Genomic DNA, 25,379 nt, shown 5'->3' with positions numbered 1-25,379 from the left:
CACGGACCGCGAGATCATGACCTGAGCCGAAGTCGGCCGCTTAACCGACTGAGCCACCCAGGCACCCCTTGTTGTTTTTTTCAAAAAAAAAAAAAAAAAAAAAAAAATGTGGAAACTGACAAGCTGATTTTAAAACTTCTGTAGAAATGTGAAGGGCCAACAATATTCAAGACACTTTGAGGAAAAAGAACAGGGTATGAGGAATAATCTGAAAGTTGTAAATTGCTGTAAGGTAATTCAGACAGTGTTGTATTGCTATAAAGCTAGACAAATAGACCAAAGGAACAGAATAGAGAATCCATAAGCAGACTCACACATGAGTGGACAAATGATTTATTACAAAGCGGGAATTGCAGAAAACCAGAGTTAATTGCAGAAATCATAATCAACTGTGCTTTTTTATTTGGTTTATTTTGTGAGAGAGTGTACACACAGGTGCACGTGAGTCGGGGAGGGGCAGAGAGAGAGAGAGAGAGAGAGAGAGAATTCCAAGTAGTTTCTGTGCTGATAGCATGGAGACTGATGTAGGGCTCAAACTCAGAAACTGTGGGATCATGACCTGAACCAAAAGCAAGAGTCAGATGCTTAACCATCTGAGCCACCCAGGCACCTGTCGACTCTTCTTTCAATCACCAGAAGTCACACAGAAGTAGGAATGTTATCTGGTTTCCTCATTTTTTTCTGTCTTTTGTTTGTCCTCATTTTCAGAGGGGCTTGTTTTATTTTTCCCCAACCCAGGCACTGCTTTGTGGTCCACAAGCAACAGAGATAAAGGGAGCATGTGAAGATTAGGTGACCCAGGGCAGAAGTTAACGATGGGGGCCATGTGATCTGGTTTGCCCAGTTCAGTTCAGTTTACACCTCTTTTTCTGGCATAGATACTAGTAACTTCCACTCTGAAAAGTGTTCTGGTTTGGATGACCAATTTTACAGTTACATTAAAGGGTTCTGGGGGATTTGGATCACACGGAACTATCCGAACACACAATTTAGGATAAAAACGACGTAAACGTAGGCGGGAGGAGGATAATTGGGCAAAGTAGAAATAAGGAAAGGGCAAGAGCTAGTTCTTCGGTGGATGGTCAAGAGGGTCAGGAGATGAGGAGATTATGTGAACTCCAACATCCAGATGTTGAAGGAAAAGTGTGCGTTTTAGATCTGTAAGGTCAGAGATACCAGACATCTCTCTCTCAGGTCAATCTAAAACAGTTGCAGTTATCTAAAGAGAGCAATACATAAATAGCCTTGGGTTTCAATTTATGAGATATGCTCTGGAAATAACGCTACAGAATAGAGGCAAAGTCAGTCTGTGCTCTCATCAAACTAGTTTGATCTGTTAATTCCTGGTTGACTGTCATTTGCAAAGCACCGTAATTAAACTATCATGCTTTTTCATTCTTGAATTTCTTTAGAAGAGTGGTTCTCAAGGTGGGATTCTCAGACCCGTGATGGTCCTTGAGACCCTTTTGTGGGGGGGGGGGGGGGCTGCCTGTGAAGTCCAAACCGTGGTTCATAATACTAAAACATTATTTGATCTTTTTAATTGTTGATGATTACACTGAGGCACAAAAGCAGCGGTGGATGAAACTGCATGACCCTTATTATGAATCAGTGGCACCACACGGCCCAAGTGATCATTGTATTCTTCACCACTGTGCAATCACAACGTTTTCAGAACGCCGGTGTTTTGGTTATGTAGTATGTTCTTGATGAAGTAGTAAAAATTATTCTTTTTTTTTTTTTAAACCTAAACCCTTGAGTCTTTAATCGTCTGTAGGACAAAGGAGGAAAGACTCATAAAGCGCTTTGCAGAGAACGGAATTGTGAAGGAGAAGCACTTGTTCCGTTGTGGGAGTTAAGAACTCTTCTGAACTGCTGCCATGTTTTTTGTTTGAGGAGACCATCAGATGACATTGTTATTCAGACTCGGGTTGTTTGGCAGCCACTGTCTTGAAAATAAAGGAAGAGAGCCTGTCACTTCAAGAAAAATAGCGGGCAGGATTTGTTGCCAGTGATAAAATTGAGCCTTCAAGTGAAAATTTGAATTTTGGAAACTTGTCTGCCACTAGGTGCTTGAGAGCTTCCTAGTGCTTAAAGGATTTTTTTCTGATGAACTCAGTGGTGATGCTAATGAATGTGATTTTTGGTACTCTGAAATGAAATGTGTCAATATCTGGAAAGTCTACATAAAGCATGGCACTGATATTTTCCAAATGACTCATGTCAAAATCTCAGGGCGCCTGGGTGGCTCAGTCGGTCAAACATCGGACGTCGGCTCAGGTCATGATCTCATGGTTCGTGGGTTCGAGCTCTGTGTTGGGCCCAGTGCTGACAGCTCAGAGCCTGGAGCCTGCTTCGGATGGTGTCTCCCTCTCTCTGCCCTTCCCCTGCTCATGCTCTGCCTCTGTCTCTCTCTCTGAAAAAACAAACAAACATTGAAAAAATTAAAAAAAGAAAACAAAGAAAGTCATGCATGGGTCCATTCAAAGTGCAAACTAGTAGTGGGTTTGAATATATCTGAGTATGAAAAGTTAATTGATACTCTTCAGATTGTATATCGCCACTAACCCTTGAGGAAACTTTGCTGAGTTCTGGTATGTCAAAGAAGAATATCTGTCTGAAATATTATTTGAATATTATCTGAAAAGCCTATTAAGATCTTCCTTATCCAAAAAAATGAAAATAAAAAAATAAAATCTTCCTATCCAACTATGTATTTATGTGAAGTCAGATCATCTTCTTTAAATAACTTACAGGGACTGTGTTGCTCAGTCAGTTAAGCATCCGACTCTTGATTTTGGCTCAGGACACAATCTCAGTATTCGTGAGATTGAGCCCTGCATCAGGCTCTGCATTGACCACGTAGAGCCTGCTTGGGATTCTCTTTCTCCCTCTCTCTCCACCCCTCACCTGCTCGTGTGCACACACTCTTTCTCTCTCAAAATAAATACATTTAAAAAAATAACTTACAGCAACTGATTGAATACAAGGTATATGAGAATCCAGATATCTTCTATTAAGGAAATTTGAAAAAAAGTAAAACTACTTTTTTGGGGGGAATGGGTTAGAAAATATCATTGACTACTTGAGAAAATGTTAACATGTGAGATGCTTAATATTGTTACTTAAAAATTTTTTTAAAGTGTTTTATTTATTTTTGAGACAGAGACAGAGCGTGAGCAGAGGAGAGAGAGGGAGACACAGAATCCAAAGCAGGCTTCAGGCTCCGAGCTGTCAGCACAGAGCCCGACGTGGGGCTCGAACTCACCACGAGATAATGACTTGAGCTGAAGCCGGACGTTCAAGCGAATGGGCCACCCAGGCACCTCAATATTGTTATTTTTAAATGAATTTTGAAAATAGTTATTTTAAAAAGTTTTAGTTTTAATTCTGAATGCAATAAATATCTCTCCACATAAACACAAATTCTCAGGAGTCCCTTAATAGTTTTTGAGTGGAAAGGGGTCCGAAGACTAAAAAGTTTGAGAACCCCCGCTTTAGAGCACTGGTTTTCAGCCTTAATGAATAGCAGGGTCATCAGTGGAGCTTTAAAAACTGCTCTGTCTGGGTTTCACCTCTAGAGATTCTGTTTTCATTAGTCTGGGGTGCAGCACGGCCATCGGGGTTTTTGAAAGCTCTCCAGGGGATACTCATGTGCAGCCAAGACTGGGAGCCAGCGCTTTAATCCAAGGCTGGAGACGCGCAGGCCCTGGAACTTGACCTGCACCTGCTTTTGGTCTGTAAACGAGGGCATGTCTTCTTCAGTCATCCGGCATCGGCTCTATTCCAGGCACCGTACTTAGTACCGAAGATATGTCAGGGAGCAAACAGGAAACATTTCTGTGTTGTGGGAGAGGAGATGAGGCTACACCAATAGATAGGCCTTCTTTTTCTGTAGCACGGAAGGTGGAGTTAATAAAATGCCAGAGTCAGGGTCCAGTGCGGTTCTGATGCTTGGGCTTGCTTTGCCTTCAGACCAGGTTTTGGCCCCGGTTTGCTGCCGTCTTCGGAGCTGGTGCCTTCTGAGTCCCAGCAGACACAGGCATCGGCTGACGCCCCGTTCGCTGCCCGAGGGATCTACCCCGAGGAGATGCCATCGGTGGCCCGGCCACGGCCTGTCGGGGGCACCACAGGTACATGTGGCTGTTTAGCTTGCGTTTCTGAACTAGAGAACCTCTGCTTTCTGGCTATTCCGGCAGAGTGCCTTTCAGACTTCCCAGGGTACCGCTGTCCCCGTGTCCGTCACCTCCTCCACTAGTCTGTGCTCCCTGGGATCCCGGTAGAGGTGCAGGCAGGGGAGGGGGGAAGAGAGAGTGGCGGAGATCCCAAGACTGATGTCCTCCGATTTGTTCCTGTGTCAGTGTCTCAGAACATCCTTTCACGTGGAGTGCACAGCACATCTCCGCCAGGGAAAGTGTTTCTTAATGCTTACGGTAAACTGAAAGATCTGTTTCTGAGCACTTGGTATGGCTTTAAAACAAGTGTCGTTTTCTAAAAAGGCACTTTTCCAGCCTGTGATAAACAACTCCAAATGTTGCTGGACAGTAACCTAGGGAGATTTTTGTTTCATTTGGTTCTCGTGACGAGGGACACTGCTCATAGGTGACAGTCAAGTCCAACATGGCTGAGCTGAGTCTCACATGTCATGTGGCTGGTTGGCCCTGGCGGTTTACCCAGAATTAAAAATTGCTGTTTCATGTCACGGAACTGCGTCTCATGAATAGTTGATACTACAAATACCATATTTGTGAATGTTGTTCATTGTTCCTCAAGCGTCTGTGGAGTTTAAGGTTTTTTTTTTTGTACAGCTCAGCATGCTTTGAAAAGTCTTCGAAGTTCGTTATACCCATCAGACTGTTTTACTCAAAGTCACTTTTATTTTCATTCCTTCACCTTCCTGTTTGACGGTTTAATAAGAAATTGAAGCTTTAAAAAGAGGAGCTATTACATGTTTGCTTATCTTTTACAGTTTTCTAACTTTCTGGACAATATATACCTTTATAATGTCCACAAGGGACTAGTTTAAGCCTTTTCGAAACTTGTGATAATTGGTGGATAGTGATCCTTTATGGTTTCCTAGGCATTTATTATAGGTTGCATTGTCTATCAGTCAACAACAAAAATATCTCTGGATATCCCACAGGATTTCCCATACTTTACAGGTGCTGTACTTGCAGTGAGTTTTCTTTCTCCTGTTAATTACTGCTTATTTAAACATTGGTGGATATTACGTATCCCAAACACAATTCAGACAGCTTCATCTTTAGAAGAATAGAGAAATGGTACATATGAAATATTTGAAGAGGAAGTTATTTTCTAATAATTTCTAATAAGAGATTAAGTTGTAAAAAATGTATAATAGAAAATATTAAGATATACTGGAAGAGTTACCTTTTGACTATTTAAAATAATCGAATATGTATATGTCTAAAAGTTACTAGGGGCGCCTGGGTGGCGCAGTCGGTTAAGCGTCCGACTTCAGCCAGGTCACGATCTCGCGGTCCGTGAGTTCGAGCCCCGCGTCAGGCTCTGGGCTGATGGCTCGGAGCCTGGAGCCTGTTTCCGATTCTGTGTCTCCCTCTCTCTCTGACCCTCCCCCGTTCATGCTCTGTCTCTCTCTGTCCCAAAAATAAAAATAAATAAAAAACGTTGTAAAAGTTACTAGAAGCAAAGGAAAATAGAATCCAGGGAAGTATTCAGCAGGTATGCCCATGAGGTATTTTTATGAGAGGATGATTCAAAGAAATTGATAAGTGGGCAGACTTCAGAGCCTAAATGGACAAAGGACAGGAAGGATGAATTCACAGAAGGAATATGTGTGTGGGGTGTATATCACAGGAAAGTAAACATGAAAGATGCCCAGTTTTGAACATGACTGAGGAAATGCACTTTAAAACCGTGGGGAGACACCATTTCAGTCGTGAAACTGTTTTCATAATAACGTAGCAGGACAACATTAACGTCCACTTTCTTCTTCTGTACAGTGGAGGTAATGTGGCTGTTGTGTGGATTACAGAAGATAACAGGTGCAAAGTGCTCAAAATAGTGCCTGACGTGTTGCAAACTTTCAGTGAATATCAGCTGCAATTATTATTAGTATATTTCCAGTGGTGGTGTAAATCACTAAACATTGGGAAAGCAGCTGGGCAGTATGACTTACTAAGCTTTGCATTTGCTAATTCTACTTTTGAGAATCTAGGATCCTCCTCCCCAAAGAAATCCAAATATTGGGGAAAAACGAGTGCAAAGGTGTTTATCAGCACATTATTCATAATAGAGAATTGTGAGCCCTCTAAATGCCTAGTAATGAGGGGATCAGTGCATAAATTGTGCAGCTGTTTATTATTAATTAATTTCATTTTAGTTTTTTTTTTTAAATCCCAGTATACTTAGCATGCAGTGTTATATTAGTTTCAGGCATACAATATAGTGATTCAACATTTCTATACGTTACTCAAGTCTTCATCAAGAAAAGTATACTCTTTTTTTAAAATTTTTTTTAAATGTTTATTTTTGACAGAGAGAGAGACAGAGCATGGGTGGGGGAGGGGCAGAGAGAGAGGAAGACAGAATCCGAAGCAGGCTCCAGGCTGTGAATGGTCAGCACAGAGCCCGACGCGGGGCTCAAACTCACAGCCCGCGAGACTGTGACCTGAGTCGAAGTCGGATGCTCAACCGACTGAGCCACCCAGGCGCCCCAGATACTCTTTTTTATTAAGTTTATTTTGAAAGCGTGTGCACATGCATGTGCTCATAAGTGGGGGAGGGGCAGACAGAGAGGGAGAGAGAGAGAATCCCAAGCAGGCTCTGCGCTGTCAGCGCAGAGCCCCCCATGTGGGTCTCGAACTCACAAACCGTGAGATTATGACCCGTGCCAAGATCAAGAGTTGGACTCTTAACTGACTGAGCCCCCCAGGCGCCCCAAGATAAGTGTCCTCTTAATACCCCTCACCCTTCCCCCCAACCCCCTCCCTTCTGGTAACCATCTGTTCTCTATAGTTAAGAGTCTGTTTTTTTGGTTTATCTCTTTTTTTTTTTTCTTTGTACGTTTGTTTTGCTTCTTAAATTCCACATGAGTTAAGTGATACGGTATTTGTCTTTATCTGACTGACTTGTTTCACTTAGCAGTGTACCCTCTAGCTCCATCCATGTTGCTGCAGGTGACAAGATTTCATTCTTTTTACGGCTGAGTAATATTCCATTGTATATATACACCACCTCTTCTTCATCCATTCGTCTGTTGATAGACACTCGGGTTGTTTTCACAATTTGGCTATTGTAAGTAATGCTGCTATAAACATAGGGGTGCATATATGTTTTCAAAATAGTGTTTTCATGTTGTTTGGGTAAATACTCAGTAGTGTATTTCTCTTTTTAGATCACACGGTAATTCTATTTTTAATTTTTTGAGGAATCTCCATACTGTCTTCCACAGTGGCTGCGCTAGTTTACGTTCCCACCAGCAGTGCACAAGTGTTTCTTTTTCTCCACATCCTCACCAACACTTGTTTTTTGTGTTTTTGATTTTAGCCATTCTGACAGATATGAGGTGCTATTTCCTTGTGGTTTTGATTTGCATTTCCCTGATGATGAGATGTCTGTTGGCAATCTGGATGTCTTCTTTGGAGAAATGTCTGTTCATGTCTTCTGCCATTTTTGACCTGCATTATTTGTTTGTTTGTTTTGGTGTGGAGTTGTGTCAGTTCTTTATATATTTTGGATACTAACCCTTTATTGTTATGTCATTTGCAAATATCTTTCTCCATTCTGTAGGTTGCCTTTTTGTTTTGCTGATTGTTTCCTTTGCTGTGCAAAAACTTTTTATTTTTATTTTATTTTATTTTATTATTTTTTAAGTTTATTTATTTTGAGAGAGGGAGAGACGGGGGTGGGGTGGGAAGGAGCAAAGAGAGAGGGAAAGAGAGGGAATTCCAAGCAGGCTCAGCACTGTCAGCGCAGAGGCTGACATAGGGCTCAAACTCATGAACTGTGAGATCATGACCTAGCCAAAATCAAGAGTGGGATGCTTAACTGACTGAGCCACCCAGGTGCCCCCAAAAGCTTTTTATTTTGATGTAGTCCCAATAGTTTATTTTTGCTTTTTTGCCCTTGCCTCAGGAGACATAGCTGGAAAAATGTTGCTGTGGCCGATGTCAGGGACCTTACTGCCTGTGCTCTCATCTAGGATGTTAAAGGTTTTAGGTCTCACATTTAGGTCTTTAATCCATTTTGAGTTTATTTTTGTGTATAGAAAGTGGTCCAGTTTTATTCTTTCGCATGTAGCTGTCCAGTTTTCCCAACATAATTCGTTGAAGAGACTTTTTCCCATTGCATATCCTTGCTTCCTTTGTTAAAGATTAATTGACCATATAATTGTGGGTTTATTTCTGGGCTTTCTGTTCTGTACCATTGATCTGTGTCTGTTTTTGTGCCAGTACCATACTGTTTTTATTACCACAGCTTTTTAGTATATGTTAAAATCTGGGATTATGATACCTCCAGTTGTTTTTTTTTTTCTTTGTCAAGATTGCTTTGGCTATTTGGGGTCTTGTGTGGTTCCATACCAATTTTAAGATTATTTGTTTTAGTTATGTTGAAAAATGTTTTTGATGTTTGTTTAGTTTTGAGAGAATGCAAGCAGGGGAGGGGCAGAAAGAGAGTGGGACAGAGGATGTCAAGCAGGCTCTGCACTGAGAGCAAGGAGCCTGATGTGGGGCTCAAATCCATGACCTGTGAGATCATGACTTGAGCCGAAGTTGGACACTTAACCAACTGAGCCTCCCAGGCACCCCTATATTGCTGTTGATAGTATGGACATTTTAACAGTATTCTCCTAATCCAGGAGCATGGAATATCTTTCCATTTGTTTGTGTCATCAGTTTCTTCCATCAATGTTTATGGTTTTCAGAATGTAAATCATTCACCACTGTATTAAGTTTATTCCTAGGTGTCTTATTCATTTCGGTGCAGTAGTAAATGGGATTTTTTTCAAACTTCTCTTTCTGTTACTTCATTATTAGTGTATGGAAGTGCACTAGATTTTTGTGTATTGATTTTGTATCCTGTGACCTTACTGAATTCATTTATCAGTTACAGTAGTTTTTTGGTGGAGCCTTTAGAGTTTTCTGTGTTTAGTAGGTGTCTGCAGATAGTCAAAGTTTTACTTCTTTCTAACTGATTTGGATGCCTTTTATTTCTTTTTGTTGTCTGATTGCTGTAGCTAGGACTTCCAGTACAGTGTCGAATAAAAGTGATGAGAGGGGAGCCTGGGTGGCTCAGTTGGTGAGCGTCCGACTCTTGATTTCAGCTCAGGTCATGATCTCCCCGGTTTGTGGGTTCAAGCCCCCTGTTGGGCTCTGCAGTGACAGCAGGGAGTCTGCTTGGCATTCTTTCTCTCTTTCCCTCTCTCTATCTGTGCCCTGCCTCCATTCCCTCTCCCTGTCTCTCAAAATAAATAAATAAACTAAAAAAAAAAAGTGGTGAAAGTCAACGTTCTTGTCTTGTTCTTCCTGATCTTAGGGGAAAATCTCTCAGTTTTCCACCATTGAGTGTGATGTTAGCTGTGGGTTTTCAAAATGGCCTTTATTATGTTGAGGTATTTTCCTTCTAGACCTAGTTTGTTGAGGGTTCTTAGCATGAATGGATGTTTTACTTTGTCACATGCTTTTTCTGCATCTGTTGAAATGATCATATTGTTCTTACCCTTTCTCTTGTTGATGTGATATATCATGTTGATTGATTTGGGAATATTGAATTACCTTTGCATCCCAGGAATAAATCCCACTTGACTGTGGCAAATGAGTTTTTTAATGTGTTGTTGGATTTGGTTTGCTAATATTTTGTTGAGGATTTTGTATTTATGTTCATCTGAGATATTGGCCTGTAGTTTTCTCTTTTTGTGTTGTCTTTATCAGGGTAATGTTAACCTCACAGAATGAGTTTGGAAGCTTTCCTTCCTGTTTTTTGGAATACTTTGAGAAGAATAAGTATTCTTTAAATGTTTGGTAGAATTAATCTGTGAAGCCATTTTTTCATAGACTTTTGTTTGTTGGGAGCTTTTTGATTACTGACTTGATTTTATTACTGGTAATCAGTGTGCTCAAATTTTCTATTTCTTCCTGATTCAGTTTTGGGAGGTTATTTGTTTCTAAGAATTTATCCATTTCTCCTAGGTTATCCAATTTGTTGGCATATACTTTTTCGTAATCTCTTAGAATCCTTTGTATTTCTGTTGTGTTGGTGTTATTTCTCCTCTTTTGTGTCTGATTTTGTTTATTTGAGTCCTTTTTTTTCTTTTTGATGAATCTGGTTTAAAGGCTTATCAATTTTGTTTGCGTTTTGAAAGAACCAGCTCCTGTTTTTCATTGATCTGTTCTATTATCTTCTTAGTTTCTATTTCATTTATTTTTGCTCTAATATTTATTATTTTCTTCCTTTCATTGGTTTTGGGTTCTATTTGTTCTTTTTCTGGCTCCTTTAAGTGTAAGCTTAGGGTATTTATTTGAGATTTTTCTTGCTTCTTGAGGTAGGCCTATATTGCAATAGGCTTCTCTCTTAGATCAGCTTTTGCTGCATCCCAAAGATAATAGGCCATTGTGGTTGTTTTTCTTTTTTTCATTTATCTCCCTGTGTTTTTTGATTTCCTCTTTGATTTCTTGGTTGACCCATTCATTGTTTAGCAACATGTAATTTAACCTCGATGTATTTGTGGTCTTCCCATATTTTTTCTTGTGGTTGATTTCTTGTTTCATGGTATTGTGGTCAGAAAAGATGCATGGTATGACTTAAGTCTTTTTGAATTTGTTGAGACTTGTTGGTTTTGTGGCCTAACCTGTGATCTATTCTGGAGAATTTTCTTTGTGCACTTCAAAAGAATTTAACCTTCGTGTATTTGTGGTCTTTCCATATTTTTTTCTTGTGGTTGATTTCTAGTTTCATGGTATTGTGGTCAGAAAAGATGCATGGTATGGCTTCATTCTTTCTGAGTTTGTTGAGACTTGTTTTGTGGCCTAATCTGTGATCTAGTCTGGAAAATGTTCCTTGTGCACTTGAAAAACATGTGTATTCTGTTTTGGGATAGAATGTTCTGATGTATGTTAAATCCAAGTGGTCTAATGTGTTATTCAAAGCCACTGTGTCCTTGTTGATTTTCTCTTTGGATGATCTATCCAACAATGTAAGTGGTATGTTTAAATTCCCTACTGTTATTGTATTACTATTGATACTTCCTATATGTTTGTTAATAGCTGCTTCCTGTATTTGGGTGCTTCTATGTTGGGTGCATAAATATTTGTAATTGTTATATCTTCTTGTTGGATTGTTCCCTTTATGACTATGTAGTGTCCTTCGTTGTTTCTTGTTACAGTCTTTGTTTTAAAGTCTATTTTGTCTGATATAAGTGTTGCTACCCCAGCTTTCTTTTCACTTCCATTTGCATGATAAATATTTTTTCATATCTTCACTTTCAGTCTGCATGTGTCTTTAGGTCTGAAATGAGTCTCTTGTAGGCACCTTATAGATGGGTCTTGCTTTTTTATCCATTCTGTCACCCTGCATCTTTTGATTGGTGTATTTAGTCCATTTACGTTCAAAATAATTATTGATAGTTTTGTACTTACTGTCATTTTGTCACTTGTTTTACAGTATTTTTGTAGTTCTTTTCTATTTTCGTCTTCTCTTACTCTCTTATCTCGTGGTTTACTGGTTTAGTTTAGTGATATGGTTGAATTCCTTTCTCTTTATTTTTTCATATTTATTACTGGTTTTTCCTTGTGGCTACCATTAGGTTTATATAGAATGTCTTATGCATGGGGCGCCTGGGTGGCTCAGTCGGTTAAGCGTCCGACTTCAGCTCAGGTCACGATCTCGCGGTGCGTGGGTTCAAGCCCCGCGTCGGGCTCTGGGCTGATGGCTTGGAGCCTGAAGCCTGCTTCCAATTCTGTGTCTCCCTCTCCCTCTGCCCCTCCCCCGTTCATGCTCTGTCTCTCTCTGTCCCAAAGATGAGTAAACCTTAAAAAAAAAAAAAAATTAAAAAAAAAAAAAAAGAAAAGAATGTCTTATGCATATTGCAGTCTATATTAAGTTGATCGTCACTTGAAGTTGAACCCATTTAGTTGAATGCACTAAATTTTTACTCCTCTCCCTCCCGTGTTTTAGGTATATGGTGCATATTTTCCATCCTTTTATTTTGTAAATCCCTTGACTGATTTTTATGGTTATGCTTAATTGTAGAGCTTTTGTGCTTCCTATTTTTCTTATTCGTGCTTATGTTCTCTTGTTTCCACTCAAAGATCCCCTTTAACATTTCTTGTAGGGCTAGTTTAGCGGTGGTGAATTTCTTTAACTTTTGTTTGTCTGGGAAACTCTTTGTCTCTCCTTCTATTCTGAATGATAACCTTGCTAGATAGAGTGTTTCTCGGTTGCAGGTTTTGTTTTTGTTTTCCTTTCAGCATTTTGAATATATCATGCCACTCTCTTCTGGCCTGCAAAGTTTCTGTTGAAAAGTCCACTGATAGCCTTATGGGGTTTCCCTTGTATGTAACTGTTTTCTTTTCTCTTGCTGTTTTTAAAACTCTCTTTTTATCACTACTTTGTGCCATTTTAATTACTATGTGTTTTGTTGTGGACCTCCTTGGGTTGATTTTGTGGAGGGCTCTCCGTGCCTCCAGGATGTGGATTTTTATTTCCTTCCTCAGATTTGGGAGGCTTTCAGCTATTATTTCTTCAAATAAATTTCTGGCCCATTGTCTCTCTCTCCTCCTTCTGGCATCCTTCTAGTGCAAATCTGGTTGTACTTGATTGTATTGCTGAGTTCCCTTAATCTATTCTCATTTTTTATCCTGTGGAGTTTTTTGTTTGCTTTTTTTTTTGTTTTTGTTTTTTTTTTTTTTTTTAATTTTTTTTTTCAACGTTTATTTATTTATTTTTGGGACAGAGAGAGACAGAGCATGAACGGGGGAGGGGCAGAGAGAGAGGGAGACACAGAATCGGAAACAGGCTCCAGGCTCCGAGCCATCAGCCCAGAGCCTGACGCGGGGCTCGAACTCACGGACCGTGAGATCGTGACCTGGCTGAAGTCGGACGCTTAACCGACTGCGCCACCCAGGCGCCCCATTGTTTTTGTTTTTTTTAAGAAGACCTGGCTAGCTACATGCCAGGAAACCGATTCCCTTTATTAAAATAAAATTAGAAATATTAAGGACTATGCCTTCTGACTTGTATTTTTACAACAAAGATGGTGTAACATATTAAGAGAGATCAATACATCTGCAGAGGCAAAGAAAGCTTTACCAAAACATGAACCACTAAGAAAGAAAAACTAGACATATGTGGCACAGCATGTTGAAAATGGTTAGGATTTAAAATAAATTAAAAAAAAAAAGAGTGGAACCTTTCAGGGTTCCTGGCACACTGCCACACTCAGGGCCCTCTTTGGATGGACTCCTGCCAAGGGCATTTTGGAGGGGGTGTGTCTGCAGGAGAATGCGGGAATAGGGTGCCTGGTATTAGCAAGGTTTCTCAGTTCTGCCCTGGGAGGAACCTGGAGCCACTTTGGAGAGGTGCTAAGGGTGGGTGGGAGGGGGTAGGTCCACAGAAGAGTGCAGGGGTGCAGGGCACTGTTAGCGAGCTCGGTGGAGAGTATTTGTGCTGCACTGGTTCCCGCAGGTGTCACCTATATAGGCTGAGGGGCAGGGCAGGGAAGTGACACCTCTATATCCCAGGCATTTTTCAAACTGCTGCTTCTATGCTGTATCTAAGTGGAGCTGTTTGTTGTCTTGTCTCTTTAAGGGTGGAGACTCAGTTTCCTCTTGCCCTCTGACTACCAGAGTTGAGTCTGCTTGTTTTTAAAGTTTCGGGTGTTCAACCCCACTGATTGTAAGAATTCATGAAGTTAAGCTCCTCTGGTTTTTCAAAGCCAAACGATAAGGGGGTTTGTCTTCCCAGTTCGAGTCCCCTGTGCCTGGGGTGCCTGGTGTGGGGTCTGCTCCTCACCCTTTTCTATACTTGAAGTGACCCTCCCTCCTGAGGACAATCTGGAGGGTCCATTTGGTTCCTGACCATGCCTCTGCCCTCCCTACCCTTTTGGATATGGCCTCTTCACTATGTTCACTATTTAGTTGTGGAGAGTCTGTTCTGCCAGACTTCAGGTCGTTTTCTGGGTTATTTACACTGATGTGGGTGTTATCTCGGTGTCAGTGTGGGACGAGGTGAGCCTCAGATCCTTCTATTTCGCCACCTTCTCTGGAAGTCCCCAAGTGTGTAGCTATTTAAAATGAAGAGCTCAAAAGGAATCAGAAAAAGAGGATTTAAGATTTCCCAATTGCCTCTTATGTTTATGGTACTTGACCTATTTTATCTCTTTCAATTCTGAAAATAACATCATGAAGTGGGTGTTTTTTCCCCATGTGAGAAATGAGGCATCCGGGCTCAGTGGGAGTGGTAGCCGGCTGCCCAAGGTCACAGGGCTGTCACTGCCAGGGCTGGAATGCAAACCCGGGCTTCCTGGGCGTGATGCCCCACTTGAATCATGGGGAAAGCCCGTGCCGTATTGTTAAGTAAACAAAGCAAGATACAGAATTGTGTCTGAATTATGATTTCGACTACCATTGCACTTTTAACACAAAGGTATGCTTTTCTGTCTGTGCACTTGTGTGCACCTTGGTAAATGCTGGGGAACAGCGTGCTACATTTTTGTTCTTTGCAGGTTTTGCTCAACCAGTATCTGTTGAGCAAACCATACTGATGGTACTAATAATTTTATTTTTTTAAGTTTGTTTATTTATTTTGAGAGAGGCAGTGCAAGCGGGGAAGGGGCAGAGAGAGAGGCAGAGAGACAGAATCCCAAGGAGGCTCTGCACTGGCAGTGCAGCATGGGGCTCGAACTCACAAACTGCAAGATCATGACGTGAGCTGAAGTGGGATACTTAACTGACTGAGCCTACCAGGTGCCCTGGTCCTGATAATTTGAATCAATTTTATGAAACTTCAGTAATTGGCAAGAGCTCTTCTGGGTACATTGCTCTGACAGGAGCCTAGCAGGTTTTTTTCTGACCTTTAGCATTTAGTTATTACACATCCAAATGAAACTGTGGCATTCCTTTGTTTAAAAACATGTATTTGGTTCATGGAGGCTGTTACTTTGACAGCTAGAGTAGGAGAAGACTGGAAGAAGGAGAGGGCCCCCTTCCCTACCTCTGAAATCTCTGAACCTCGTAGGGCCAGTCTGCACAGCATAGACGGATTTGATGATCCTGGGAGCGTTTGGGAACAAGTATTTGATTCCCCAGAGCTTAAAGGTCACTTTTTTTGTCTCCCTTAATCTATGGAGTAGGGATATATCCATATGCCATAAGTTGATGGAGTAGGAAAATATGTCATTTACAGCCTGGCCTTCATAGCTCCCCGAGGCCACAGCTTGTCTACGTGTAGAGAATGAGCTGTAGAGAGACTCCTGGCTTTGCCATCAGCATAGCTCCCTGAAGAGGCTGGGTGGGTGGCTTTAAAATTTTAATTATGACATGCCTAAGTTGTGGAAACAGTGTAAATATAGTGAACATAAATGTACGTAAACATTCTGAAATCAAAGAAATACACACCCTGCCTTTTAAGAACAAATACATACTGTATTTTCTCTCCTCGTGAGTCTCAGAAACACGAGCACACAGGAGCCAGGTTTCAGCTTTCTCCAAAACCTTTCCCTTCTTTCTTTGGAATCAATAAGATCATCCTTCTTTATAACCTCTTGGAAATGAGTGGAAAGGCCCTCTGCTATAGCCTTTATTCCCCGTCCTCTGATGTCTATATAGGAACATAAGAACATCACTGTTAGGCACCGTATTAAACGGAAGTAAGAGGAACCAAGAAATCCACAGTCCGTTTTTCCTAGGAAGTATCATCCTCTGGAGATGGAATTGGGGCTGTGTTTGAACAACGCTTGTATCCCTTGTCCGTAAGGAAGATCTGTAGTCAAAACCCAAGCGTCTTGCCAGGTGACTTCGCTTCTCAACAAGTGTTGACCCAAGTGCCCGCTCTGTTCCTTCAGGCTCCCAGATTCAGCACCTGACACAGGTGGGGATTGCAAGCAGAATTGGAGCCCAGCCAGTGGAAATCCCACCGAGCAGAGGCGGCCAGTATGGGGGACCAGGCTGGCCTTCCTACGGGGAGGATGAAGCGGGCCGAAGAGAGGCTGTGAGTATCTTGTGTGTGGGTCATCACGGAATAATCACTTAATTTAGCTGCTTCTGCCTCTGCTTTGAGGATCACTCTTTAAAACCTACATACATAAAAGTTGTAACTAACTCCCTCACTTTTTTCTCCATAAGTGTATTTTTGCCTGCAGTTTTTAGATCATAAATTCCCACCCACCGAGAGGGGGAGAGTACTGGCATTGAAATTTTCAAAAGTGTATCATCTTTCTTGAGGCAGATTTTAGACTTAAAGTAGTGAATTTTTGAAAATAACCTTGCAGAAAAAGTAATAAAAGTGATGTTCGTTACATTAAAATCTGGGCAGAGACCTATAGGTAACAGCTACTTTGAAAATTTTTCCAATTTTTTTATATTGTGGTAAAACACGCATAATATAAAATTTACCATCTTAACCCTTCCCAGTTCCCAGCTCAGTGGTTTCAAATACATTCATGATGTTGCACAACCATCACCCCCATCCATCTCCTTGGCATTTTTCATCTTGTAAAATGGGAAGTGTGTGCTCATTAGACACTAAGTGCCCTTTGCCTCTCCCCCAGCTACAGGCAACCACAATTCTGCTTTCTGTCTCACTGATTTTAACTTTCAAGTAGAGAATGTGAACCTGTAGGTGACTAAAATCTGGACTTGATCTTTGGTGTTACTGTTGTATACACGTGTATGATCTCACATGCCTACTTGCTCACCATTTGTGCTTTGTGGTGGGCTAATCAACGTCATATCCATTCTGACCCCCACGAGATGCTTCTGCCGTAGTCTCACAGGTTGGAGCATTCCAAGGCATAGGGTTTCTTTTATTTTTTTTTTTTATTTTTTTATTTTTTTTTTTTCAACGTTTTTTATTTATTTTTGGGACAGAGAGAGACAGAGCATGAACGGGGGAGGGGCAGAGAGAGAGGGAGACACAGAATCGGAAGCAGGCTCCAGGCTCCGAGCCATCAGCCCAGAGCCTGACGCGGGGCTTGAACTCACGGACCGTGAGATCGTGACCTGGCTGAAGTCGGACGCTTAACCGACTGCGCCACCCAGGCACCCCGCATAGGGTTTCTTTTAGAGGCTTCTCCTTGCTTTGGTTGCTCCTTTGTAGGAATGGAGTCAATACGGGCACAGGTAATTTCCACAAATGATTTCCTTCATTTTTCTCAAGACTTTTACATGCATTTATGTGTCTTTCCAGCAGATACACTAAATTCTTTTCATGGCCAGATGGTTCTACTATTCAGAGAAAGAAAATTAACTCCAGAATGTAATTTTCCCCTATCAGATATGCTCTTATACTTAGAATCTCAGGTGTCTACTTGACATTTGCTCACACTTTTCTTTTTCTGCCTTCGTTGTGCCCAGCTTATTTTTTTACTGTGCTTTGTGTTTTCCTATCAGATCTAGCGTTCACTTTATACTGCCTCTTTTATCACTATTTGGAAACGTGAAATGTAGGAATATTCTAGAGCTTGAACGCCATGTTTACCATTAGGCTAATTTTTAGCATAAGTGAAACCACAGATTTAGTACTTATATGTACATCCAAAGAGAGATTTTTCACTGAAAAAATATGAAAAAAAAATCACTGAAAAGTAATAATTCTGGTCAAATGAATGCCAGATTAATTTATATTATGTAAATATAGGCAAAACTCTCGTGTGTTACAGTACAGATAACTATTTTAAAATGTTTATTTTTTAGAGAGAGAGAGAGAGCGTGTAGGGAGGGGCAGAGAGAGAGGGAAACAGAGAATCCCAAGCAGGCTCTGTGCTCTTAGTGCAAAGCCTGACATGGGGCTTGATCCCATGAATCCTGAGATCATTATCTGAGCCAAAATCAACAGTTGGACGCTCAACCGACTGAGCCACCCAGGTACCCCAGTGCAGATAATTTTTTTTTTTTAATGTTTATTTATTTTTGAGAGACTGAGAGAACAGAGCATGAGCAGGGGAGGGGCAGAGAGAGAGGGAAACACAGAATCCAAAGCAGGCTCCAGGCTCTGAGCTGTCAGCACAAAGCCCGATGGGGGGCTCGAACTCATAGACCACGAGATCATGACCTGTGCTGAAGTCAGACACTTAAACCGACTGAGCCACCCAGGTACCCCAGTGCAGATAACTTTTTAAAGAAAAAGGTCTGCAGAACAGTCAATAGACACACATGAATAAAATGGAAAACGATTTTGTGATCTTGTGCATGTTCTGTGGTCTCAGCATGTGTCACAGGCACACCCTCCCAAAGCTCCAGGCCCAGAGCAGAGGCAGTTCTTGTCATTTGCTCTGCAGGGACTTGCTCACCTCTTCCAGCTCTCAGATGCCCTCATTTGACCTTTCACCTCCTCAGGGAAGGGACCCCAGCTCTCTAGGTCCCTTCCTGTTCTCCCAGTGGACCACTGACCTCCACACATAGAGGCCCAGAGACTTGGCCAACCTCATCATTCCTTCTGTCTGCTTTTAAGCAAGTATTTATTAGGCATCTGTGAAGTCCAAGGGTTTCTTTATTGTACTGCTCCCCCTCCAGCACTTCTTCCACAGTCTGTCCAGCCCACCTTGAGGCCTTGTTGGAGAGCCAGGGTGGGTGGGCAGTGGTCAGAAGTCGTCCTGGGAGTACACCTACCACCAGCGAATTTGACTTTCCCTGCTGTTCTTACATGGGAAATACAGTAACGTTTGCCATGTTCTTTCAGACGCACATGCTTGGCCATCAGGAGTATTCTTCCTCACCGCTGTTCCAGGTGCCAAGGACTTCAGGCAGGGAGCCCTCCGCTCCTCCTGGGAACCTCCCACACAGGGGGCTGCAGGGCGCGGGGCTGGCTTACGCCACCAGCTCCACAGAAGACCTCCAGCCCGGCCACTCCTCGGCTTCTCTCATCAAAGCGATCCGCGAGGAGCTCCTCCGGCTTTCCCAGAAACAGACCGCCGTGCAGAACTTCCACAGCTGATCGGCCTCGCCTTGCAGATTTGCCAAGTATCTGCTTCCCGTGGAAGCAAGACTAAATGGAAATCAACTGAGTGGGTGTTTGTAAGAGGATGTGCATCTCCTGGGCTAGGCGCCCATGTAAGGGAGCAAGTTGCAATTTTAGAAGATGCCATAAGTCACATGACAGCTCATGATGCTTTTAATCGGTTGGCAATTTTTTGACCACTTGGGTTTCAGTCGAAATTTACGTACTTTTGGCCAAAAGCCAGCAGCACTTCATGAAGACAAACCATAAGACTAAGCTAACAAAAATCACTAAATTAGTCTCCTTTTTAAAGGTAAAGGATGAAAATTGTGTAGATGGTTTAGGGATTATTGGAATCCAGCGTTTCTGTGGGAAGATGTGATTCAGACTGGTTTGTATGATGAACTTGCTGCTTTGTTTTTTGAGAAAAGAGATTTGAAGACATTTTATTAACAGCTTGATTTTCCTCTTTTTCTCCATAGGAACTTATTTTAATAGTCGTATTAACAACAAAAATACTAAGACTGTTGGGGAATTTACAAAGCTACTAGTGAGAAACCAAATGATAGATTGTAGAGCCTGATGATTCCAAAAGAAGCCATCATCTGCATTTTTCCTTCTACTTCTGGTGCTACAGCTCCGAGGGCCCCCTTCACCTTTATGTCTGTGAAATGCAAACTTTGGCTTTTTCAGTGGAAGAGTATGTTGAGGATTTCATTTTGTCCTAGGGAGGAGAAAACAAACAAACAAACCTCCCAGCGCAGGGAGGGGAAACGTTACTATTTATTTGGTTATTCAAAATACATATCGAAGTTTAGATTTACATTCTTAAGTGTATTTGCTGTTTAATTAATTGGGCGCATGTGACTGTCAATAGCATCCCATCTCAGCGCATGCCATCAGTAAGGCCAGTGCTAGAGGAGGCGGCTTTCAGGAGGTCATAACTAATCCTTGCACTTAGCTGATGAGTTGCTCGCAAATCACATTTGAATGAGAAATCTCCCACGAGCAAAAATTGTCTATGAAAACTCCTAGGGCCAACAGATTGTTATGCACGAGTGCATTTCTAGTAATCACGTTCTCTGTGTTCAAGACCTGGAAATGAAATGGAGTTCGGTCCAGCCTCTCTGTAATAAATCAAGAAATGTAAAGAGGAGCCTTGAGGACCACAAGGGAAAGGAGGGAGTTGCTCCCAGTTTCTGATTTTATTGTGCACGACCGCTGAGTGACTGTTAAAACCATCTTACGTCCTTGGGGCCTGACAGAGGGTATCGCCTCTCTTGAGATTCACTCTTGAAGTAAACATTTCCCTACTTCCCAGATTCGAGGAAGGATCATAATAATAAGGGCCGTTCTGCTTTCTGGTACTTGAGTGAAGTTCAGAAGAAAAACAGATAACTGATTTCCACTCTGAATCCTTTTTTATTAGATCAACTATTACTTGTAACTAACCACAAATCAACAGGCAGAATTCAGGACTCTGAGGAATCAAAATCTGCATCAAGTCTTAAGAACCCTGCAACAGCTGAAATAGGTTTCCAAAATGTAATCACTGGGGGCCAGAATCATGTTTCAGCGCTTCCTCATTGAAGTCTGTCAGATGGTCTTACGATACAGGGCATCTCGCTTCTGGGAAGTTAAATGTAGCCATTTCATCCCTGCCCCTCTGGAAGAGAAGGGGCGCAGGAGAGGAAGTCTCTCGAGGATGTTAAAGGAACGGAGACCCCTTTTCAGGCAGCCCTCAAAGGCTCCAAGGAGTGTGGGAGAGAAGACCCCCCTCTGGGCTTGATTTCTTACCTCTCAGTCTTGGTCGCATACCAGACTCTCCCCAAAATGGAGGAGTACTTTGCATGTCATTCAGAAATACCAGGTTTCCTGATACCCAAGCAGAATTTTATTTGGGACACCTTACAGTGAGTTCAGACTGTGTGACAGCAAGTAGAATAAACACAGGCTCCCTTCTGTTCTGCTCAGTGTTGTGTTTGTACCCAGTGTACTAAGAATCGTTACCTCCTGTGTCCATCACAGAACCAGATGTCTGTTCTCCAGGGAGCTGCAGTAGGGGATCTTGATGCCTTTCAGATGAGCATGAAAGGATTCTACCTGTATTGTTGTGCTTAGAATTGATACACTTTTAAGCAAATGTCAAGACCAAAGATAACATGTAATAACCAGCAGGGTGTGGTGTGGTGTGAGCAGGCCTGTGGGATCACAACGTTCGTGAGTTGGTCGTAAACCATACTTGGTCTGCACTTGTGTTCTCTGAACACCTGCAGCAGTCTACCTGTCACAGAACTCAGGACAGACTAACTGTTGTGGGGAGCACCACACCCAAATGGATCTCCGGACGCTCAGTTAACGTGATCTACTTAAAAGAAAGGTCCTCATGTCGATCGTGGGTGGCCTTGGAGTTCTAAAATGAAAAGTTAAATTTTGTGTCTCTTTTTCCTTAGTTTGAAAGTTCTAGTGGTAATAATGCAAGCTATGAAGTTGAGTTACAGTTTTAGAGAGAGTTGGAGAAATGATCGTTTTCAGAGACTACTCTGTCACCAACTTGCTGTGTCAGGTCCTTTCCTGAGCCTCATTCTCCTCATCAGCTGAATGAGAACAGACCTCCCCTGCCCACCTCCCAGAATTTCTTGTTTTGAGATTCACATGTGCTCATATGTGCAAACAGCCTTTGAGGAGGGAGCACAAAGCTTGGTGAAATGTAAGATGTTATCTGTATGATTGCACTGGAATTGGACAGTCTGATACGCTGTCATCTACCAGTGAATGAATTCACGTGGAGGTAACCAGAGCAAAACTAAGGTCTTCGTGTGTCTCTTCTTCTCTCCCGATTTGCTTTAAATTTGCTTCCGTTGCCATTAATTTCAAAACAGTGTTTATCAAACATCTTTCTGCTCATGATTTTTTGCTGTTTGTAGCACCAAAAAAGTCACCATGAGCCCTGTGTTCTGAGATCTTAGAGTCTAAGGCAGATAGCACAGATGGGTATAAAAGACAGAAGAAGATACAGATACATAATGTGGTGTGAACGTCAGAAAGATTCATTGAAAATACACCGGTGCGTTGGGTACTCACTCAGGAGAAGGGAAGTTGCACTTTGGAAACCACGGGGTTCTGGGGAGAAGCCCACTTGAGAAGCTATTGTAATGAAGACGGGGGAGCTGGTGAGATGGCAAGGAAAGAGCTGGGAGTAGGCCTGAGGAAGGACGTAGAAAGTGGGCAAAGCTGTCATTGAACATGAACTTGATCTGCTGCAGTATGAGGACAGGATCCCTAACCGCACTCTGTAAGGAGTTTTAATAAAACAAGAGGAGGAAATGGGACTGTGAGAACGGGTTTGCAGTAGTACAGCAAGAAAATGGCCAGGTCCGAGAAGAAGGTCTGCTCAGCAAGAGATCCAGTCTGGAGGAGGGAAGAGAAAGGCACCAAGAACTGCTGGAGGAACCAATTCTAAAGTATGAAAATATTGCAAGAATTCCACCAAGGTTTATGGCGTAGAGCCGATCTCAGTGGTCAGCCCTAAAACCACATTAAATCCTTTGTGGAGCAGAGTAGGTTATAAATAAATCCATTCCACTTCTTTGTAGCTACCTACACAATTTTTCTCCAGATTTTATTTAATTTCAGAATATGGTTTGATTTTGGTGGCATATGACTTTTGAGCAGCAGACTAAGCGGGTTTTGCCAACCGGACTTTTCAGGGCATGAGGCCTGTGATGCAAAGCACAGGTGAGAGGGGCACCTGAAGGCTTTGGGCCGAAACAGGTAATGCTGTGCTTCTTGAGCCTCCCATTTAACTGTGTACAGGGTCAGTGTTGACTGTATTCGCACTTCTTAGTGCTCCAGTGGCCAAACCGGTCACTCGGACACCGATTTGCTTTTGCAGTAATTCACACGTTAATCATTACATGAACTTCCCGTCCCCTTTCCTACTGGATTCTCAGACATGAATGAATTTGCTGGTTGAAAGGAAAGCTGGTTGAGGTTCTGGGCAGGGGAGAAGGGGGCTTCCAGTCTTAAGTACCACACTGACCTCTGCTCGAGGTGAGTTGCAGCCATTCCATTTCTACCTCCAAAGCCAGTCTCCAGAGCCTGCTTATCCACATTTGTCCCGGCGGGAGGGTGAGGGGGTCTGCTTCTGTACCTGCACACTGACCATTTGATCACAAAATGATTTTTATGGGATGGTAACTTGAACTTCATTCTGACATTTAATCCAACACATTAATGGATATTCTTGTAACAGGTGAGAGGGGTTTCTAAGAGCAACTGCTGTAACATACTCATAAAATGTAACAGGCTCACACTTACTACCTAATGAATAAGGGGTGTGTATATTTCAGGTTTCTTTTGATATTTTTGGAGGCAACTTTCAGTGCTTAGGACTCCTCTCTCTAATATTAAAAAGACTTGAAAACTGAAACCTCACGGTACGATCCTAATTCCATGCTTGTGTGTGTTAACAGTACATTTGAGAATTTATCTTAAGAACACGCAGCAGCATTGAAATTTAGGAAAAGCATTTTAAATGCCTTTGGAAACATGAAACAAAGTTAGGAACCCGCAAGCAAGTGAGAGAAGGAATGAATGTCTTAAACTGAGGTGGTCTAGTCCAAATTAGTTTCCCACAGGGTAGTTATGCAGGCTCCTTGCTTTGCCTTTCTTCCTCTGGGTTGCTCTGCCCTGGGGCCACTTCACATTTAAAGAAAGAGTGAATAGTAGAAGGGACAGAGATTTGAGTCGCTTGGTCCCTGATTCCACCAGAACTTTCTGGACAACTTGGAGCGTCGTGAAGGGTCTCATGCCCCTGATTCAAGTATTCATGACTTGACAACCTAAGTGTGCAAGTTAGGAAGAGCACAGGGCCAAGTTCAAGCCAGACACCCTGTGCTGTTCCTCTTGTTCATGGGGGGAAAGAAGGAGGCTTTCACCGATTAACGCACTTGCTCTAAGCACCAGAGGGCTCATTTCAGGAAGGGGTATACACTCTGCTTAGCCCTCCTCCAGAGCATCTTCGAAGGAGCATGGAGATTGGGCTCATTACCCTTGCAGGAAAGGAGGCTCAGCAGAGCCATTCTGGGATACCTGCTTGTCTCCTCCTACTTTGTCAAGGTCCACGTTCCTCTGACTCTTCCTGCACTCTCCTTCCTGGATTGTGAGTGATAATGTACGAAAATATGCAGAGTCAATTGAGGCCACTTGTGGCATCAATACTGCAACTTGAACTTGACAATCATGGTTTGCTGGTCTCAAACGGGCACTTAAATTTCAGTGTGGGTATATGATTTAGTAATCGAACCTTCCCTTCTATTTGTCAGTTATGTTTCTACCCTTCAATTAGCTGCACTGTTTTCTAATGTGCTGTAGAGTTTTTGAAATAATTTATGCAAGTGTTTGGTTTCCATGTTTACAATTTATACTGCTTTCCTAGCATTTTAAATGGAAATGTCAATAAATGCTATGAATTGGTGTCAAGTGATATTTTTCTGTTTCTTTCCTTTGTAACGTGATCATTTTTCTCATTTGTGAAATGTGATGGTTGAAGGAGATGATCTTTTTCTCTAATTTTTGTGGCCCTGGCGAGAACACCTACGACTTTGATTTTCTGAGGAATTAAGTGGAAAGGAGTCTCGTCAGCCTGTGGAATTCGCAGAATTGTTTTCACTCCCCTGGGTTGGTGCCACCCCCTTCTGCTCACTGTGTTTTGCACTAATCAAATTGATGCTTGCAGATTCATTTAGGAATTAAAAGATTAGGACTCTACAATCTAGAAAGGTAAATAAGAAGATCAAAGTCTGCACAATCTTGAAAGGTAATAGGGTCAACCTGGAGTTGTTTATGAAACCCAAGACAACGCCTGGAAACGGAGGAAAGCCAAGGGAACAAAATGCCGTAGAACATAACAAGGAGATGAAATGTGGAAGCCTGGATGGGATCCTGGAGCAGCGAGAACAAAACAAATGACATTAGAGGAAAAAAAAAAACAAAAACCAGTGGAACCCAAATAAAGTCCCTAGGCTAGTCAGCGGTATTGTGCAAAGGTTAATTTTGTTGGTTTTGCTAACTTTACTAGGATTACTAAGACTTCTCTTAATGTCAGTAAAGGACATGCAACACTATTTTTACAGCTTCTCTCGAAATCTAAAATCATTTAAAAATTTTAAAACAAGTTTGGTGCAGATCAAGCCCCTAGACCCGTGCAGAGGCTTGCGTGAGCCTTCCATGGGCACCCACAG

General features: G+C 42.1%; 1 protein-coding gene across 1 annotated transcript in view; it reads left to right on the top strand.

Moving 5' to 3' along the window:
• The window catches only part of KIAA1549 (KIAA1549 ortholog), a 161,607-nt gene extending 136,983 nt beyond the window's left edge, over positions 1–24,624 (top strand). The window contains exons 21-23 of the mRNA XM_081790753.1: positions 3,976–4,133; positions 16,043–16,188; positions 18,877–24,624. Of these exons, the coding sequence (XP_081646879.1) occupies positions 3,976–4,133; positions 16,043–16,188; positions 18,877–19,131 (559 nt within the window). The 3' untranslated portion in view covers positions 19,132–24,624. The remainder of the gene's footprint in view (positions 1–3,975; positions 4,134–16,042; positions 16,189–18,876) is intronic.
• Positions 24,625–25,379: the final 755 nt, after the last annotated feature.

This window comes from Panthera onca, chromosome A2, assembly GCF_046562875.1.
Source record: "Panthera onca isolate mPanOnc1 chromosome A2, mPanOnc1 haplotype 2, whole genome shotgun sequence".
Taxonomy (NCBI): domain Eukaryota; kingdom Metazoa; phylum Chordata; class Mammalia; order Carnivora; family Felidae; genus Panthera; species Panthera onca.
The sequence above is the reverse complement of the archived record's forward strand: the minus strand, read 5'-3'. Positions and strand labels throughout refer to the sequence as shown.